The sequence below is a fragment of the Juglans microcarpa x Juglans regia genome, chromosome 8S (assembly GCF_004785595.1).
Source record: "Juglans microcarpa x Juglans regia isolate MS1-56 chromosome 8S, Jm3101_v1.0, whole genome shotgun sequence".
Classification (NCBI taxonomy): Eukaryota; Viridiplantae; Streptophyta; class Magnoliopsida; order Fagales; family Juglandaceae; genus Juglans; species Juglans microcarpa x Juglans regia.
Window position 1 is genome coordinate 18984064 of NC_054609.1, and position 15846 is coordinate 18999909.

The 15846-nt window shown below is 35.4% G+C and overlaps 3 protein-coding genes across 3 annotated transcripts; 2 read left to right on the forward strand and 1 right to left on the reverse strand.

Moving 5' to 3' along the window:
* Positions 1-3257: 3257 nt before the first annotated feature.
* Positions 3258-5750, forward strand: LOC121244527 (BTB/POZ domain-containing protein At2g24240-like). Its single transcript, XM_041142635.1, has one exon. It carries the CDS (start codon positions 4117-4119, stop codon positions 5440-5442), a length of 1326 nt encoding a protein of 441 aa, XP_040998569.1. The 5' UTR covers positions 3258-4116; the 3' UTR covers positions 5443-5750.
* An 853-nt stretch (positions 5751-6603) lies between these two features.
* On the reverse strand, positions 6604-11374 carry LOC121244526 (omega-6 fatty acid desaturase, chloroplastic). The gene is made up of 10 exons (XM_041142634.1): positions 11192-11374; positions 10991-11050; positions 9603-9842; positions 9059-9202; positions 8756-8907; positions 8404-8526; positions 8061-8238; positions 7311-7429; positions 7055-7169; positions 6604-6934 (listed from the first exon to the last, which is right to left on the reverse strand). The coding sequence occupies exons 1-10, from the start codon at positions 11228-11230 to the stop codon at positions 6773-6775; spliced, it is 1332 nt and encodes a 443-aa protein (XP_040998568.1). The 5' UTR covers positions 11231-11374; the 3' UTR covers positions 6604-6772.
* A 2150-nt stretch (positions 11375-13524) lies between these two features.
* On the forward strand, positions 13525-15776 carry LOC121244305 (probable LRR receptor-like serine/threonine-protein kinase RKF3). Its single transcript, XM_041142314.1, has 8 exons — positions 13525-13560; positions 13669-13769; positions 14068-14198; positions 14289-14849; positions 14934-14966; positions 15062-15199; positions 15300-15440; positions 15520-15776. The coding sequence occupies exons 1-8, from the start codon at positions 13525-13527 to the stop codon at positions 15774-15776; spliced, it is 1398 nt and encodes a 465-aa protein (XP_040998248.1).
* The last annotated feature ends 70 nt before the right edge of the window (positions 15777-15846 follow it).

Genomic DNA, 15846 nt, shown 5'->3' on the forward strand with positions numbered 1-15846 from the left:
AAAAAAAAAGTGGACTACACCATGAGAAAGTTTGAAAAACTCATTTTTTAGAAAACGGGACCTAAATTTTTACAAAAAATATATACATTTGAGACTTATACCTAACATTACTCCGGTATTATAGAAAAAGAAAAAACAAGCAAAACCTAAAATGTGAGAGAGAAATAGACATATTTATTAAGTATTTAATATTGTCCGAATAATTCACTTGATCAGCTATAAAAAATATTGAATTCACTTCATATATCTATCTCTATCACTCTAAAATTTAGAGTTGGATCAAGAATCCTAGGAAATTCAAATCTAGAATCATCACCTAGCAATCTGCTGTTCTTCGACCTTCACTTTGAAGCGTACTCAAATGCAAAGAAAAACACACAAAACCAAGGCAATCTATGCTAGTTTCTCATAACTTGTATCAAGCATCATTGACAGAACTTGTCCCAAGTCCCAATTTACATGATCTTAAACCGATAAACTTGGTGAGTTTCAGTTAACCAAAATGATATCTCACACACACATCAGTGCATGCAATATGATTAACTCTACATATTAATTCAAGCCAGCCAACAACAAGCTAGAAAAAGACAAAATCAAACCCCAACAGGGTTTAAAGGTTAGGTTGTTGACAATGATGATGACGATGAAGGTAACCACCCTCTCTCTCTCTTAATGCATTTGGAATTTGGATTATTTTTTCTGTAGCAGTACAGTAGCAATTATTTTGTTTTAACGAATTATTAATTTCAGATAATCTATTATATGCATGCAGATAAGCTAGCTTTGAGGTTGGTGATTGGACACCGTATAATAATGGCGGCCATACCTTATTTAGGGGCAAGTAGTATAAAACTAAGTCCTTTTTAGAACTTGAATTGAATTGATATTAGTTTAATTTTAAATTCAGTCTAACATTTAAATATTAAATTTTTAAATTGTTAAACTTATTTCAATTTAAAACTTTTGTACACATAAAACTCACAATATTTTTTAACTCAATACTTCTTTACACGCGAAATCTACAACATTTTTCAACTTCTCATAAATACATCTAAACTCATCTTAACATTCAAATACATATAAATTCATCATCTTAAATGAACTCCACAAAATTCACTTTATTCTTTCAACTCATTACTATTCATAAAAAAATTCCAACTCATTTCAACTCAACTCAACATCTAAATAAGACCTAATTCTATCATGTCAATGATTAGCCATAAAAATGCTAATTCTGGTGTACACAATATAGCCATAAAAGAGCCGAAAGTATTGATCATCTAATACCCCATGTTCACTTGTTTATGAATTGAATTATTCCATTCTCTGGTCGATGTACAGAACATATTATTTCTATCACTTAAAAGTTATAACAAATTATATCATACAAAAAGTGTAGAGTATAAAAATTTTAGAATAGAATACTCTTACGAATGAAAGAAGACGTCAAGCCCACCTTAGACTTTCCTTCCTTTCAAGATGTACGATGTACTTCTTATTTGCTCAAAAACAGGGATTAATATAGAAGACGAAACCTAAATTGCCAAATTGCTAAAGGTGCATGACCCAATATTGAAAAAGTAATGCCAATTTGATATTTTTAATGTTAGAGAGTACAGAAACAGGAAAGAGATTAAGGGCTGGTTTGTTTTCAGAGATGAGATGAAATGAGTTGAGATTAAAGTTAAAAAATTGAATAAAATATTATTAGAATATATTTTTTAATATTATTTTTATTTTAAGATTTGAAAAAGTTGAATTGTTTATTTTATTTTATGTGAGAATTTAAAAAAATTATAATGATGAGATAGGATGAGATGTTTTCTCGAGACCCAAACACAATAGGTGCAATATCGGTGGCGTGGCGTATATAGCCAGCGATCGGCAAATTGCGGTGGCCGCAGATAAAAAAAAAGGCTGAAAAAAAAAGCATGACAAAATGAGAATGGTTTTCCCCTCCTCGATTTCATAAACGAAACATAACTGATTCAGAGGTTGGGTGGGTGGCATGCAACTATGTGTCATTTATTCATCATTACAAGTAGAAAAAACAAATTAATACAACATAAAATCTTTATAAAAAAAAGTATAATTTTGCATTCTATATGTAAGTCGCCAAATCAAAATTATAATATGGCTAAATTAGAAAGAGGGCGTCATACAAATTCTATAATCAAATTAGTGTATAAAACATATCTAATAAATTTTTTATATAATATAATTTGATTTGAAAGATAAATTCTAAAATTTAAATCTTATAAACTAAATCTTACTATTTAAGTAACGTAAATGGTGTGCTCTATACTCCGACTTGAAAATAGAACAAGTGAAAGTTAAAAACTAATCAAAACTCAAGTTTTTTTTTTTTTTTTTTTTTTTTTTTTTTTTTTTAATAACAAGCTTTCAATTAACCAGAACAAACACTACAACCAGTGTTTATCAATCCAAATAACAGAATTTTTAAACTCACGATATGACCCCTCCCACACACTTATATCATCAATATTCCAACTTCCAAGCATGCTTAGCCAGTTTGTGTGCCCTTTCATTTCCCATACGTCCAACATGTTGTATGCTGCATTGGTGGAAGTTCTTTATCAACTCTTGAAACTCCTTAAATCACATTTCCAATAATTGACATGGAAGCATCAGTGCTCGGAATTGTATGTACCATAACTAAAGAATCACTTTAATTGAGTAGGACCTTATTTAGATATTGAGCTGAGTTGAAATAAATTGAATTCTTTATAAATAGTAATGAGTTAAGATAATATAGTGAGTTTTGTATAGCCCACCTAACATGAGTTTAGATATGTTTGTATGTTAAAATGAGTTAAAATGTATTTATAAAAAGTTGAAAAAAGTTGTGAGTCCTGTGTGTAAAGATGTATTGAATTGACAAAGATTGTAGGCCCACATGTAAAGAAGTCTTGAGTTGAGTAATGTTTAATGATTTGTGAGTTATTGTGTGTTTGGATATTGGGCTATACTTAAATTTGAACTCAACTCATCTGTTGAGATGAGTCCTATTCCAAATGAGGCCTAAATCTTTCTTAGCAATTCTAACAATGATAAAGGCAGAATTTTTTAGTATTGATTATTCGATGAGTCTATTATTCTCTCTCGGATTCTTTATATATTTTCGGTCATGATCTAGAAATTAATAAATTACATAAAACGTATTATCTATTGGAAATCTGAGATAGATAAAGAATTATCATCATTGAGAAGTTGGAGGTGGAAAGTTTGCCATTCTTCCCAAATTGGAAAAGACGTTAAGCAACAATCCCTTAACCACTCTTTAATGCGAGAGAGATGAGAATTCGTGGGAAAGGGAAGGAAACCTTGACCACTCAGCAACCTCATATGATGTTCCTCAACCTCTGTATCCCCACCGTTCAATGCGACAAAGAGAGTGATCCAGCTGTGTGGATCTGTGGAGGAGCCAATGGGAAAATGAAGCCTATTTAACTTTAAGAAAAGTTACGGTTAATGTCCTGACCAAAGGAAGATCAGAGGACCTATTGAGAGACAAGGAGACAGGATGGGTAATTTCCTTTTGAATTCCATCCGCTCCTATTCTTCAATGTGTTCTCACCAGATACGACAGATTTAAAAACCCGTCACTGAAAACCACCTGTCTTCGATACCCAGATCTCTGTTTCTCTTAATTTGATCAAAATTATTCACCATCTTATTTATCGAAGTTCCCCTGTTTCTACATGATCTTTTGCTCTGTTTTCTGCACGAAATCTTATAACTTATCTGCTCAATGATATGCTCTTTAGCTTCTTGTCTATCCGTTTCAATTCTCTTTTCTGGTTTGATCCTTGTAAACTAGTCGTTGTCTAAATTTAGTTCCTTTTTCGAATTCGAAGTACAATCCCACAACTCTTTTCCCCTGCTTTTGGTATCCAAATTACTCTCTAGCCATATCTCCACCTAATTTGTTTGATCCTAATAGCCATTTCTCCCCCCTCTAAATACCCTGTTTTTGCTGTATAGATTTTCGGTTTTTAGACTGAAACCCGTCTTATCCAACGAGTCCTGCCTGGTTTCTGGGCCTCCCACTTCAAAAACCCGATTTGTATTTTTCGAATTTGAACAAACCCAATCATGGGAATTCAGAAAGATAGGGTGAGATTTAATGTTGGAGGCAGACTCTTTGAAACAACTGCGGCAACCCTAGCAAACGCCGGCCGAAATTCGATATTCGGCGCGATGTTCGACGAGAATTGGACTCTACAAACAGATAGTTCCGGGGAATATTTCATTGATCGGAACCCGGATTGCTTTTCCATCCTCCTCGATCTCCTCAGAACCGGCGAGCTCTACATTCCAGTGGATATTCCAGAAAAACTCCTCTACCGGGAGGCCCTGTTCTATGGCCTTCTAGCCCACGTTCGCTCCTCGAAATGGGGTCCCTTTGATGGCAATCGATTGCGGCTTTCTCGTTCTATAACCGGTCAAGCACCTGGCGATGGAACGGCGATTCGAGCTGGCCCCGATGGTGGATGTTGCGTTGCTCATGGTAGCATGGTTCACGTCTATGACTGGATGCTAGATGAGCATGCATCAATAACGCTCGATTACCAAAGAGTCAATGATGTTGGCTGGATTGACTCACAGAGTATTGTGATCAGTGTGTGTGAACGATTAGGCCGTGGAGATGGTGGGATGGGTCTGTTCAGTTCATCAACAGGGGAGCTGAGGCATAAGTTTCAAGTCAATCATGATAATCAAGTCAAGAGCTTTACTGCTGGGGCTCTGAGTTTCAGCTCGGATTGCAAGATATTTTCTAGTTGTAAAGGTCGGAGTAATGAGTATGGTATTGGAGTCTGGGACCAAGTCACAGGAAAACAGACTGATTTTTTCTATGAGCCTCTTGGTTGGTCACTTGGTGATGCTGACAAACTCCAATGGCTACATGGGAGCAACTGTTTGTTGGTTGCATCCTTGTTTCCTAGGAAGGACAATTGTTACATTAGTTTGTTGGATTTTAGGGATAAGAAGATGGCTTGGTCTTGGTCTGATATTGGAGCTCCTACGACTGTGGATGAGAAGCGGGTTAGAGATGCAATAGCAATGGAGGAGAATAGCTCTATCTGTGTGGTGAATGAGTATGAGGATTTAGGTTTCATGGACTTGAGAAGCACTGCTGGGAGCATCAGGTGGAGCTCAAGAAGCCGGTTGATGAAGGGGAAGATGCCAGACGAGCCATGTTACCCTAAATTGGCATTGCATGAAGGGCAACTCTTCTCGTCAATGAATGATTCCATATCAGTGTTCTGTGGTCCTGATTGGGTTTTAACGTCGAGGCTGGGTCGAAGCTATGGAGGTTCGATATGTGATTTTTCTATAGGTGGTGATCGGCTCTTCGCGCTGCATAGTGAAGAAAATGTGTTTGATATATGGGAGACTCCACCACCACCTATTATATGATTCAGTAATGGTCTGCGTTTGTTTTTGGTCTTTGTGTTTCTTCCCTTTTGATATACATGGTTTTCCTTTTTGTTTTCTAGAATATAGGGGGAGTTGCAGTTAGGCCTATAAGTAAAGTTCTGAGCTTGTATAGGGTTTGCTAATTCTTAAGAGAGATGAAGATGATTGCTTTAACTAGGTATAACCTCATATAACACATAGAGGGACATCAAAAAGTGTCTGTATAAATGGGGGTTTCCCATTGTTACTAAAGAAACGAAAATGATTGCTGAACTAAATTACAGAGAGTCACATGTTTTTGTTGGGAAGATGCATCTACTTGTCAATTGTGGGTCTACTTGCATGTTTCATTTTCTAACTGACCAGGAACGCCTCTTTCATTCTCTCTTTTTTGGCATCTTTCTTTTTATTCTTTTTGACCTCTGCTTTCACAAAGTTTTATTCCCTTCCTCCTGTTCTGATGCATCCCCATGCTCTCGATACAGATTCCAGATTTGCTCGAGAAGGGAAGGGGGGTGGGCTTTGTTTTCTTCTAAGCGAGCTTCATTGATTAAAAAAACCATTGTACAAATCACAGAAGAACGTAATTATACAGTAAATATGGGTGGATTTTTCCCACTAAGAAAATCTAATAGACATTGGAGAATGCAGATAATGGGAATACTTCCATATGTTTGGTTAGAAAAGGGTTACTTTTGTTTAAACAAGCAGCCTAGTTTAGATTTATCAATTGTTAACCATGACAGCAAGCCCAAAAGTCAGTCACTAGCAAACAGTCAGAAAGAAAATGTCAGCAAAATATAATGATAAAAAGGAGCTTAATTGTGGGAAGATACTCTGTGAACAGAGATAAATGTCAGCCAACTATAACAAATGATAGGCTCCATTGCTCCAATCAATATTACCCCGACCCTCATGTAGTCTCAATCTGAGTAGACTTTATGAATTCAACATAGCGTTGATACTAGGAGGAGGTTTTGATCATCCAAGGAAAACCACGCTGTTCAGGATCACTTTTATGTAGGGAAACATGATCATTTGTTATTGACAAAGAAAACGAGTGTATTCCTTGGATAATCCAGAAAAAAAACAATGACATCAGCACCCTCCATACAAGACTATCCAGTAATCAAAAGTGCCTTATGTGAACTTCTAGGAAGCTACCTTCAATTATTTCTCTATATCAACAAGAAACTTTCAAATGTATTGTACAACATGAGCAGGAACAAAAATGATAATCGAAGTAGCACAACTAACTTGACTTTGAAAGGAAGAAAAAATTAGGTAAGAAAGAACCAAAAAGCCGCGGACCCCAGAAGCAGATGGTAAATCAAGCATGATCAGGCATCACTTTCTTGAGAAATGTAATTGGCTGAGATTCTTCAGGAGCAAGTTGCTCAAAGGAAACATAATTTTGCTCCTTATCGTAAACATGACATAGGGTCATTATCGTCTTCATCAAACGCCAATTCCAATTAGCTTCATTCAGATACTGTTGATGAGATGTGAGAGAAAAATGATCGAAATCAGCAACTTATTGGCATCAGTAAGGAAACCATGGGACCCGTGTCTGTGTGCCTGCATGTAGGTGTTAATAACTTAGCAATTATACCTTTCCCCAATTTTCTTGTAGAGATTTATGGGCTGCCCGCAAATTATAGCTTGGTATCCTTGGAGAAATATGGTGGGGAATGTGGACACTGATATCATGACACAGGATCTCGATCCTGTACAGGAAAAAGGAGCCGGAATTTAGCAGTCTAATTCATGTATATAGAAAATAAAGCAGATTGCAAAGTATATCCCATCAGTTTGCCAATCAAAGCGACAAAAGGACAGACAGAGACAAAGAAGGAAGTAGTCACTACCATCGAGGATAATCACAATGAACTGTTCCATTTAGCTGGGCCTGAGCAGCATTCCACTCGTTTGAAGATTTGAATGGTATGTGAGGAGCTGAATGATGGACCATGGTGAAAGTACTCATCTACACATACAAATAAAATCATAATACTTGGACACATCTAATAGGCTGAAATGACCAGTTCATAAGTTCATATGATCATCAAAATATGAATCAAACTATGGAAATTTGGGATTCTAGCATAATCTATGCTAAACTTTGCAAGAATATTTTCAATGGACCGTCTTTGCAAAACTGATAAAGCTGGGCCAAAAGACTTTTAAATTAACGAGAATGTAAGATCATTCAAGAGTGAAACTGAAACATATCAAAAGTGAATAATGTCACATTATTTTGCAGCAAACCATGAATAGATCACATTGGACATCTTGCTTGGCTACTTCCAATAAGTTCAGTGAGAAGTCCTCATGTTGAACCCCTTCTTTTTTCAGAAAGAAACAAATCCCACATGACTCGAGTAATTGGGGTACTTCCAAAATTTTCATGTAGTGTGAGCCACGGCAGGAAAGGAAGTCTCCTTTCTGCCGCATGTATCACCACCTTCCACAACAATATCTACAAGAAAAATGGCAGGGCCATCTGACAGATGCTATAGATTTCCAGGATATTAACCACTCTTGAAAGATAATATCAATATAACATGTGTTAAAAGTGTGTCCAAATATTACTGCAAGAGAATTGGAAGTAGCATTACCCAAAAGTGATAGCCCAACCATGGCATCAACCAGAACTTAATCCATCCCATGATCCCAGTCTTGTAGATAATCAATGGCCACCCAATTGCCATAAATGCAAAGACACAAGCCAAACTTATTTTCACTCTTTTCACTTCACTTGGTCTGAACTTGTTCACATTGAAGTGCCAGATCAACCTATAAGGATGCTTATTAATGTCAAGGCACATAACGTATCGAATAAAAACATAAAAAATCATGATTGCCCAAGTTACTAGCGGTAACTGTTGATAGTAATGGCCAGGAAAAAATTGTTACACGGTAAATATTGCCCCATATAGTTCCCTGTATTTTCTTACGTACCAGTGTGCTATAGACATCCATGTTCTAAAAGGACCATATCCATATATAATTGCCTTGCGCAAAACAGGGGATGAATCAAACTCCTCTTTCCAAACAGGATGCCAAGCTGTATCCTCAGACAACCTATAGAAGTAAGATGGATGAGAATAAATATGAAACTTTAACAAATGGAAGAAGACCAGCACCTTACAAAAGTAGTAAACCAGCCAAAACAGCAAACAACAAGAAAAATTCATAAGAAAAAAATTAAACATTTATAATCACACGTCAACAACAAATTTGTGAGGCAAAAAGAGGAGAGACTTCTTCTGCTTTCAGCTTGGGATAATTCGAAAGGAAAAATCATACATACATGTTTGTTTTCGCATGATGCTGATCGTGTTTAAACCTCCATGGCTCGTATGGGTATATCAATGGCATAAAGGCCAAAGTACCAACAATATCCTCCACTAATTTGTTCTTTGAAAAAGACTTGTGAGCACAATCGTGGCCTATAACAAAGAACTTTATGGAAACAAGAATAAAGAGTAATATGAATCAGCTAGGATGCACATCTGATAAGATGATGGAATGGGGGGGGGGGGCACGGGAAAATGTACCCGCCATAAAAGTCACAAGCAATATAACATATAATAAAGAAGTTTAAAGAACTAACCCCAGTTATTGCAGTCCCTGTCCACGCCCAAGCCAGAGGAAGTAGATACCAGGGGGCCTTTGAAATGATGAGGAGCCCCAAGGCATAGGAAGTGACAGATATTAAAACTGATCTCCATGCTTTCACATCATCAATCTCAAACACCTTCAGAAGTTTGGAAAGGAAAAAATAAATAGAAATATCATCAATTCTCTTCTTTTGTCTACATTTCCAACCTCAAATTCGTACAAGAAAATAGGATATTTTCTTTAGTTAAGCTATTAGGTTAGTCTTAAAGGTGGCGCACAAAGGTGAAGCATAATTTAATGCTCCCGTTCTCATTAAATACAGAACTAATTACCCTAAATTAATAACCCGCAAAGGACTCTGCATCTCCAACCATGCAACTAAGAGCAACTGCTTAAGAGGGGAAGTTAACCAAACGAAATAGTTTTACCCATTTCAATGCACCAATCTTTGGCACAGATATCTTCCATCTGGGCCCAAAGTCTAATTCTCAAAAGCTAAGTTCAGCAGAAACATATAAAAGAAATAGAAGCATTACCTTTTTTGGAAGGGTATCAATAACGTCCTTTAATTTAACATCTTCAGGAATTGGTTCTCCAATTTGCTTAAAACCATAGCTTTCAGCTAATTTTTTTCTATAGTCAGCACTGTCTGTTGGAGCTGTTACAACTGGAATTGCAACGGCTTGTAGGACTTTAGTCCTCTTAGGAAATAAAAACTGCTTATGCCTGTTACCCTTCTGGAGAAGTCTGTCTCCCTTCAGGTAACATATGCCTGTCTATCAGAATAGAAATAAGACGCCTAAAATAGAGAATGCCAGAAGCAACAATAGCTTGAACAACTATAACTCACATAATAATTTTGACAATGTATGACAGACATTGCTTCACTCACAGAAAAGTCACATTGAAAAGATGGAGAGATTCATTGATAATACCTTAGCTTTCAGCTTTTTCTCCTCTATTGGTTGCTTATGATTATTAATGGAGATTGTTAGAAAAATTACATGATCAAATTCACCTCTTCCCATTAGTTTAAGCTGTTGGAATAATTAGTAATTTAATATGGTATCAGAGCAAAACTCCTAAGTTTGAATCATGATTCTAGACTTCACCCCATCTCAATTAAATATTCTAATTTTCAGGCACACTTATTAAGAGAGAGAGAACGTCAAAGTATAAATCAAATGATTAAATTTACCATCTAATCACACGTGAGAGAGAGAGAGTATTACAATAATTAAATGATAGATTTACATATTCTATCCGTTTAAAATTTTGGTACAACTTAGTGATTCAACAAAGGTAACATTTAATACACTTTAGTCCAATCAAATGACGACCATAAGAAAAACTAGTTCTCTTAGGGTACTCTGAGTCCATATCTTGTACAGCGTATGACACGTTACAGAATACGCACACCAGTGGCGGAAGCCATCACAACAACAATAACCAACCCATATTGATTCCCTTGGCCTGAATGGAATATAATGAATGATACAGAGATCACTGCCATTTAATTAGAAAATGCTAATGAGTCGATCGTGCATAAGAAATTGAGAAACTTAAAGAGAGGGCTCCAGCGAAGTGGCATTCATCCGTTTAAGTCGTTTCAGTCTCTCCTCAATTCCTTGCTTATATTTCAGAAAATCCTTTACTTTTCGACGTTGGCTTCCGTACTCTAACTAGCTCAATGCAGACAAAGCAGGTGTTCGAGATGCATATATCAAACAAGTTCCAGTTTTTGCCATTTCTAACACCCAATTTACCATGCTAAGTACCGACGCACCAATACAATAAAACTCAAATCCCCATTTGGGCCAAATAAATGACGAAGCTAATAAAGCTCAAATCTTAGCCAAACTAATTAAACAAACTTTACCTTAAACTTGATAGAGCTAGAAAGAAGAAAGAGAGAGTAACATACCGGGAGAAGGAGAACAATTAGCCAAAATTTCTCGACTCCCACGAAGCTTTTGATGGGGCACTGAAATGCAAACCCAAAAGATTGACAAACAAAAAGAAAACCATAAAAGCAGCAACAAAGCTCTAAACGATAACGTTGTGAGAGAGAGAGAGAAGAAAGGGGGGGGGGGGGGGGGGGGGGGGTGGGGATAAAATGGTATACCATGAAAAGGAACACGGAGTCTGACAGTCTGCAAACCATTCCGAAAGAGCTGCAGGATATTCCAATTCACAAGGGCCACCCCCGCCGCCCGTTTGAAGCTCTATGGGTGTTGGAGAGAGTGAACGAATGCGAAAAATATATGCTTTTCTGTTCTTGGTAATGGACAAAGTAACAAGGAGGCTCGTTTAAGAACACGCACCTTTCAGTGAGAAATGGATATTGATGTTTAACGCCAACCACACTTTTGTGAATCAAGTTTCCACCTTAGAATAAAAATCATCTCATTTGACTTGTGAATCTTCCTCAAATAGTTTTTTTTTTTCTTTTTTTTACAAATCTTCCTTAATAGTTATAACACAAATCAAATGGAGATACAATTTTAAAATTCAATGTGTACCACAAAATTATTTTTCTTATGTTTTGTTTTTTAGAGAACAATGGATGAATTTATCAACAATGGATAAAATTTAAAGTCTCATTCATTTAAATATAATGTTTTCCTTGCAATAAGATTAACATTCAAATATGCTATTTTTCATTTTAGCTTCGTTGTTTTTAACTATATTATTGATTAAGTATGATTTAAGTAATTTTTTATACAAGTGTTTTACATTAATCAATACGACTAAAAATAATAAATAAAAAGAAAAAGAATAGCATTGATAAAAATAGATATATATGAATGAGTTTTACTACTTATCATCCCCACACATCACACACCACATTTATTTATTTATTTTATTTTATTTTATTCTTCTTAAACTTATTAAATTCTTCTACTCATCATTCATATACTATACATTTGGTAAGAGGAAAAAAAATAAAAATACAAATATGGTGTGTGGTGTATAGAGATGATTAATAGAATTTTTCTATATGAATATGGTCAGTATCTATAACTCTCATCAATGGCAAGTTTTTTTATTTTTAGAAAAATAAAATTATTAACTAATTTCTAATTTTTAATCAACAATTTTATGGATTATTCCAAGGTTATATTAACTATTTCTGACCAACTAGAAAAGAAAAAATAAAAAAAAAGAAAATTCACTGTTACTGTAAAGTTGAAAATGACAATGGGATCGTTGAGAGCTTTACAATTTTGTTTACATACAAGAAATAGGGTGTGTATCACATTTTCAATGCATGTCCAAGGTGTGGAATTCGTGCAAAATATTCATAGCATGGATTTTGCGTGTGTGAATTTTTTCTTCTATGTTAGGTATTGAGACCACTTTCTAATCATTTGTTCCATGTTTTCATTCCACACTCAACACCACTTTCTAATCAAAATAAGGAAAAGAAAGGTAAGAAAAAGACTATTATTTTTAGGCTGATTTATTAAATCAAGCTAAACTCATATAAGCTTAACTAAACATCTCAAATTGGATTCTTATAATTTCTTTTAATACTTCTAATTTTAGATACAGATTAAGGCCATGTTTGGACACTTAGATTGAGATGAGAAGATCTCATTTCATCTCAAAACTTTTCATAATTTCTTTTTCGAACATCACTTAAATACAAAACATTTTTCAATTTCAAATCTTTAACATTTTTATCTAATAATTATCTAATCATTACAACATTTCTAAACTTTCAAAAAAAAAACACAAAAAATAATAAAATTTGTTCAAATTAAAAATTATAATAATATTATTAAAAAATTATATTCAAACAATATTGTAACTTTATAATATTTTTATTAAACTTTTTTTCTCTCATTTTTCAAAACCTAATAAAACATTTTAATTCAAACTATTTTACTATTATTCACAAACTATTTATAAAATTTTCATTTTATCTCATTACTCAACATTCCTAAGATCATCAATCAATATTCATCATCAAAAAATGGTAGATGTATTGATTACAAAATTAGCTTCTATTTTTTTTTTTTTTTTTTTGAGTGGGGGAATGAGGGTTTCGAACTCTAAATCTCTTTTTCGAAAATTGAGAATTATGTCAATCATGTCACAGGCATTTGGCTTCTTTTTAATTGTTGGAGCAAAGCTCAAAATGAATATGGGCCTTTCTGTGTTTGGGCCTTGGGAAAAAAGGCCCCATTGTTGCACCAAACCTTGGGCTGATTTTGCCATCAATGCCATGGATGAATAGCATGGAACATGACACTGAAGTCAGTGAATTGGTAACATGTCACTCGAAAAATCTTTTTTTATTTTCCTCGATTAATGAAAGAAGTTTTCTAATGTAAAATTATTCCCTGAAAATGATTAATAAGCTCCATTAATTTACCATAACCAAACAAACCCAGTTTCATATAGAAATTTGCAATACACGCTTTCTTGTTGGCATTTAGTTAGGCCGGCAAGATGACTAGACAGGATGATGAAGAAGATGGATTTCAGGTTCATCAAACCTTAAAGAATGAGTCAATCAATTATTATAAGACGGTAGAATTCAGAAACATCCACACCACATACATCTGCAAGAATATAATAGCGTTGTTATTCTAGGGGTATCCTTCACAAATGGCTCAACAACATGATCACCATGAAGCAGCAGCAGCCATTGGTGTGGATTTTGAAGGTCCAGATTCAGTCAACGGCCATCTGGGGTGTTGATATGATATATCCGTAGCTCACTAAATTACATTTGGCCGGCTAAAGACCCAATGACAGTGGAAGAAAGGGATGTTAAAAGCTTTGGATATGTGGATTTGACCTCTAGTATTTGGCATTTTCATTTGTGTCAAAGAAGACCGGTTCCTCATCTTACTTGATGACTTGCCTAGTCAATTTGCCTAAATTCTTTAGCAGTAGTTATAAAATTCTTAATACTTAAAACCCACACAAAGAAAATAAAGATCAATGACAGTATATCACCAAAGTAGCTCTCTTGGTGTATTGGTGCAGAATTATGGAATATAAGACATTACCAGAGTGCAAAGAAGGAAACCAGACCTCAAAATCACCACCAATGGCCACTTCCTACTTCTTCCTATTCATCTTCATCCTCCTTTGCAGTCCTTGCAAGATAAATTCAAGTAAGCATGCAACAAAGATCCAATAGTACTATGAAATGAAATCTCTCCTCTTAACTACTTCCTTGACAGAACTTTTTTTCCATGTTTCAGGTTCATGCTCACTGAATTTCAGCCAATTCCCATATGAAGCACACAGCGAGTGCTTTGACATAGATTCAGGTTCTATCCCCTCTTCAGTATTGCGTTCATGCTGCAGCTCAGCCCTCCAATCTTTCTTCCAAGCAATGGCTATAAAAACCAATCAGTCTGGATCCATATTCCTCCAAATGGATGAAGCTCAAGATTGTTTTAACACATTCCAAAGTCTTCACCAGAGGACTAATCTCAATAAATGTGAAATCCAACAGTTCATCTCTTCCTCAACACCAAACCTGTGCTCAAAGGGAGTTTATTCAATCACAAATTTTCTCGGGTTTGAGAGATACAGCGCCGTCCAGTCCAATTGTAAAGACTTGTCTGCTTCTTATTATAGTGATGAGACGTGTTTTAACTGCGTCTCCTCTTATAGTCAGTCACTGCAAGCTTTGAAAGAAGGTGATAGTTCAAATGGACAAAGGTGTGCTGAAGCTCTCCTTGTTAGTCTTGCAAGCTCAGATGTGAACACCCCAAACTGGGTCTATGGGACTTTTTCTTGTTTATGGAGTGAAATACGTACGTAAGATTTTCCAAGTTTTCACATATGTGACATTTTCATTTTGACTGATTCGTTTGAATATTTTCATTCTTGTGATTCAGAGCTTCCATGGACAACACAAAATCAGAAGAAAGGTGAATCAAAATAAGTACTAAATTACCTTTCTTGTTTTGTTCACCCTTGTACATTAAATGAAATTTAGCTTAATCAGCTGATTAATGTGTAAAAGGACCTCTGCTGAGTTCCAAGGAACTCATCGCTACGGTAATTGCGGTAGCAGTGCTTGTCATCCTAGCTCCAATACTATATACACTAACCAGGAAGCAACTTCAACATGCAAGTGAAGAGGACATGGATAATCTATCAGGTGAGGAAAATGATATGAGTGTGTGCGCGTGCATGTATATGTATGTATTCAATGCTGCATTCTTTTGTGAATATCAACTCATGCAAATTTGTTGCTGCAGTCGTAGCCCTTAAAAAAGAACTAGAAGATGAAGCCAGAAGTCACTTCGATTGCTCTGGCCTCTATGTATTCTCGCAAGATGAAATGAACAGAGCTACCAATTCCTTTGATAATTCAAACTTGATTGGAGAGGGAACTCTTGGTATGATGCCCATGACCACTTGTATATATGGCACTTGTGACTGAGTTCAAGTTGAATTAATTCTGAAGGGTTTATCTAGGGAAAATGTATATTGGAAGAATGCCTAGCGGAATGAGAGTGGCAATCAAGAGACTTAAAGAGGGCATTAAGCTTCATACTCTTGTTGATGATATATGCCAGAAGGCAAAAATAAGGCATCCCAATTTGGTGAGCACTCTTGGATATTGTGATAGAGGAGATGAGTGTCTGGTATCTGAGTTCTGTGTTAATGGTGATCTTGAAAGCTGGCTTCTTGGTAAGCTTCTCTGTTTCTTATTATATAGGAAGTTTTGCTAATGGTTACGTACTATATATTTTAAATGGAAAATACTAGTTGAACTGATAAAAATGACCAATAAAAATGATC

What these genes read in the sequence shown, in the direction of transcription:
- LOC121244527 (XM_041142635.1), top strand. Translation starts at nt 4,117, where the DNA reads ATGGGAATTCAGAAAGATAGGGTGAGATTTAATGTTGGAGGCAGACTC.
- LOC121244526 (XM_041142634.1), bottom strand. Translation starts at nt 11,230, where the DNA reads ATGGTTTGCAGACTGTCAGACTCCGTGTTCCTTTTCATG. An exon ending in TTGATACCCTTCCAAAAAAG is followed by an intron (nt 9,203 to 9,602) that starts GTAATGCTTCTA and finishes AAACTTCTGAAG; the next exon opens with GTGTTTGAGATTGATGATGT. An exon ending in TGGATGTCTATAGCACACTG is followed by an intron (nt 8,239 to 8,403) that starts GTACGTAAGAAA and finishes GCATCCTTATAG; the next exon opens with GTTGATCTGGCACTTCAATG.
- LOC121244305 (XM_041142314.1), top strand. Translation starts at nt 13,525, where the DNA reads ATGACTAGACAGGATGATGAAGAAGATGGATTTCAG. An exon ending in ATGAAGAAGATGGATTTCAG is followed by an intron (nt 13,561 to 13,668) that starts GTTCATCAAACC and finishes TTGTTATTCTAG; the next exon opens with GGGTATCCTTCACAAATGGC. An exon ending in TCCTTGCAAGATAAATTCAA is followed by an intron (nt 14,199 to 14,288) that starts GTAAGCATGCAA and finishes TCCATGTTTCAG; the next exon opens with GTTCATGCTCACTGAATTTC.